Source organism: Eriocheir sinensis, chromosome 28 (assembly GCF_024679095.1).
Source record: "Eriocheir sinensis breed Jianghai 21 chromosome 28, ASM2467909v1, whole genome shotgun sequence".
Classification (NCBI taxonomy): Eukaryota; Metazoa; Arthropoda; class Malacostraca; order Decapoda; family Varunidae; genus Eriocheir; species Eriocheir sinensis.
In genome coordinates this window covers 8469633-8472410 of record NC_066536.1, presented here as the reverse complement: position 1 = coordinate 8472410, position 2778 = coordinate 8469633, and the positions used below count along the sequence as shown (strand labels likewise).

Below are 2778 nucleotides of genomic sequence, written 5' to 3'. Positions count from 1 at the left end.
GAACTATGTCTGTTATACGTCAGAAAACCATGAAGTAAATGTTTAATGTTTTCCTTCCTGCCACCTGGTACACTGGGTCCAGGCCTCTATGGAGGGGGCTGCCAAGGTTTACATTTCTTCGTATTTTCTTATGAGGATCGGCGTAACGTACTTGCAGCTAGTTATATACCTGGAGCTTATATAAAGATCATGTGTTCCTTAACAATTTGACTGCTCATGTATGATATAAACTTTTACAAAATTGTTTAAGTTTAGGCAGGGAGCAATGATAGGCCTCTACACGGTTCGGTGGCGTTGCTCAACCTTGTAGCTTCGTCTATTTTTCAAGATTTAAGGACTGTCAGCTGTACATCACTGACGCTAAGGAACCCTGGCCCCACGAAGGTAACGTCTGCCACGGAGCCGTGGGGTAAGTGTTCTTTCTTGCGGAGACTCGGGAAGATGAGTGTGTATATTCTAGGGTACGAAATAGGGAAACGACCCCGATCCATATTTACATTTTCAGCGAACATAAAAATCCAAATTATTACGTTCGGGTGCTACATAAGGGGTTTCCAGTTATGCTGTAGGGGAGTTCGGCGATCGTCTTTTGTCTTTATTGTTCCATTTATAGGGAATAATATGGGAGAGTCTGCAGGAGAGATGTTGCTGGGTGAAGGAGCCGATGGTTTGCAGGAATTCCTCACAATGCAATGTTCCCCTAACCTTTATAATGTACCGGCGTGTCTGTGAGTATTCTAGGCATTAAATGCGTGTCGTAGTTATATGGTAGAAACGCCGTATAGAGAGGGACTCAGGAAGTCTTGAGGAGCCCGACCCGGCGAGGTAGAGTTGACGAGCCCAGTCATGTTAGGGTGGCGGTGGTTGAAGTTGCATTCATCAGGCGGAGCAGAAGCGATGGTCGGCGTGCTTGCGCGGTGATGGCGAAGGCAGGTAACGCGGTGTTGGCGCGGGTTGAGCGTAGTATTTTGCGTGCAGAGATACTGTGAGGCGGTGGACGCGGCACTAGTGCTGCAGTGTTGCAGCGGCCAAGGTGAGTAGTGCCGCGCCGAGCTCGCTGCTGGTGGTGGTGCTACTGCATGCGTCCGCTACCAGGTGTCTCGCACTCACAGTACGTACTCGCGCTCACAATATCCACAACTCTCCTACCACCTGCACCGAGCACTCGTGGCTCTCCTGGGAGGCCCTCTCTGCCTCCTGCAAGCAGACAGTGCTGTGCTTGTATTGATTGCTGAGTGGAGGTGACAAGAAGTGTGAGAGTGAGGAGGAGGCAGCACACAGGCAGGCTGCCAGCCAAGCAGAGTGTGAGTGGTATCTGTGCCAGCACTACAGTGAGGCCGCGCTCCCCACCGCCGTCAGCCAGTCCCCCGCTGCCCACTAGTCCAGGGGGATGCTTGCTGCACCGCTCTCGCTCCCGCGACCACCTCAGTGACAACTTGTGCTCTAGTGGGTTTCTATCGCAGTGTCTCACATTCCCCTAGTTACTGAGTTTATTCCGATGGATATTGTGCAGAAGTGGTGTACATTTTGTGTCAGTTCTTCATAGTTTAGTGAGCGAAAACTTTGTGTTATGAATACTCTCATGCACCATGATGTTACAGAAAGCTCATGATAGTATGATCACTTGATCAAACAACTTACCAGTGAACTCCACCTGACACTGTGGGTTACCGTTGCCCCCTCAAGAATTATACCAGTTTCTTCAAGTTTTGGTGTTGGTGGAGGGACGTCTGCCCTACAGAAGAGTGCTTGATGCTTTCTGCTGCTAGTGATTCATTACCCATTGGCATTACAGGTACTTGTATTTTTTAATTTGGTACAAATAGTCTCTCATACTCTTCATTTCCTTAGAATTGCTAGAATATTGACAGACAAAGCTGAAGGTGAAGTTCTTGAGTTAGTGGAAACATGATAGCAGTCATGAAGTGATACCAGGCCATGATGAGAAAGAGGTGGCAATTGTGAAAGTGAGTGTGGTGTGTTTCCTGGCAGTACTCTTTGTAGAAAAGTTAACTCAGTACCTTTCATTTCAGAGAGTATTAACTTTGCAAAGCAACTCAGTGATTTTTACCTTTAGTGTATATATGAACCTTAGCTTCAAACAAGTTCACCTTCCCAAGGTCTTGAGTCCCCAGTGCTAGAAGACCAAGGTAACGTGAAAGTACACAAGTTTCTTTACTCTTTCATTCTCAAGCATAACTAGTCAACGGTCATTGCCAATAGTCGGCCCCTCAGACTTACTGTTTTTATTGCCAAGACTTATTCTTCATGATTCTATATAGGTAAGCATGGCATCAGATATGGCTTTGTAGAATCCTTTAGTCTTTATTTTGCTATCTTGATGTGGATTAGACACAAGCTCTGTGGTGTTGTGGTCACAAGTTTAAAAAAAAAGTGTCATGCTCCTCAGAAAAGTTTTCTTGTGTTTAGTCATAAATATTTGAAGTGTTACTTTTTCAAAGCAAACATTTTCAGTCAAGTTACACAACTTGCTTTCACCCGTGGCAGCAAAGCATAACTTGTGTAATACTGGTTCTCGGTGTAAAATTTTCTCAAACACGGAATGAAAGACATTGATAATGTAATAAAAAAACACGAGTTTAGTGGCGTCCGTTAGGCAAACACTCGCCGTCATTATTTTGGAGTAAGTGTGGTGGAACTTTTATATCGCAAGTGTTTCCAAGTGGAGGCAGATGAAAACATGTAAAGATCGTCGCTACAGGAGATCTATCATTCCCTTCGATACAGCAGTGCCACTCGACTTGATGGTTCCCGGAG

The 2778-nt window shown here is 45.8% G+C and overlaps 1 protein-coding gene across 2 annotated transcripts in view; it reads left to right on the top strand.

Moving 5' to 3' along the window:
* Positions 1-533: 533 nt before the first annotated feature.
* Positions 534-2778, top strand: part of LOC127004485 (longitudinals lacking protein-like) — a 61731-nt gene continuing 59486 nt past the window's right edge. Inside the window, exon 1 of one of the 2 annotated variants that reach the window (XM_050872255.1) lies at positions 534-1795. In XM_050872255.1, coding sequence (XP_050728212.1) covers positions 1753-1795 — 43 coding nt within the window. In that variant the 5' untranslated portion in view covers positions 534-1752. The remainder of the gene's footprint in view (positions 1796-2778) is intronic. The other variant, XM_050872256.1, reaches the window with a different exon arrangement.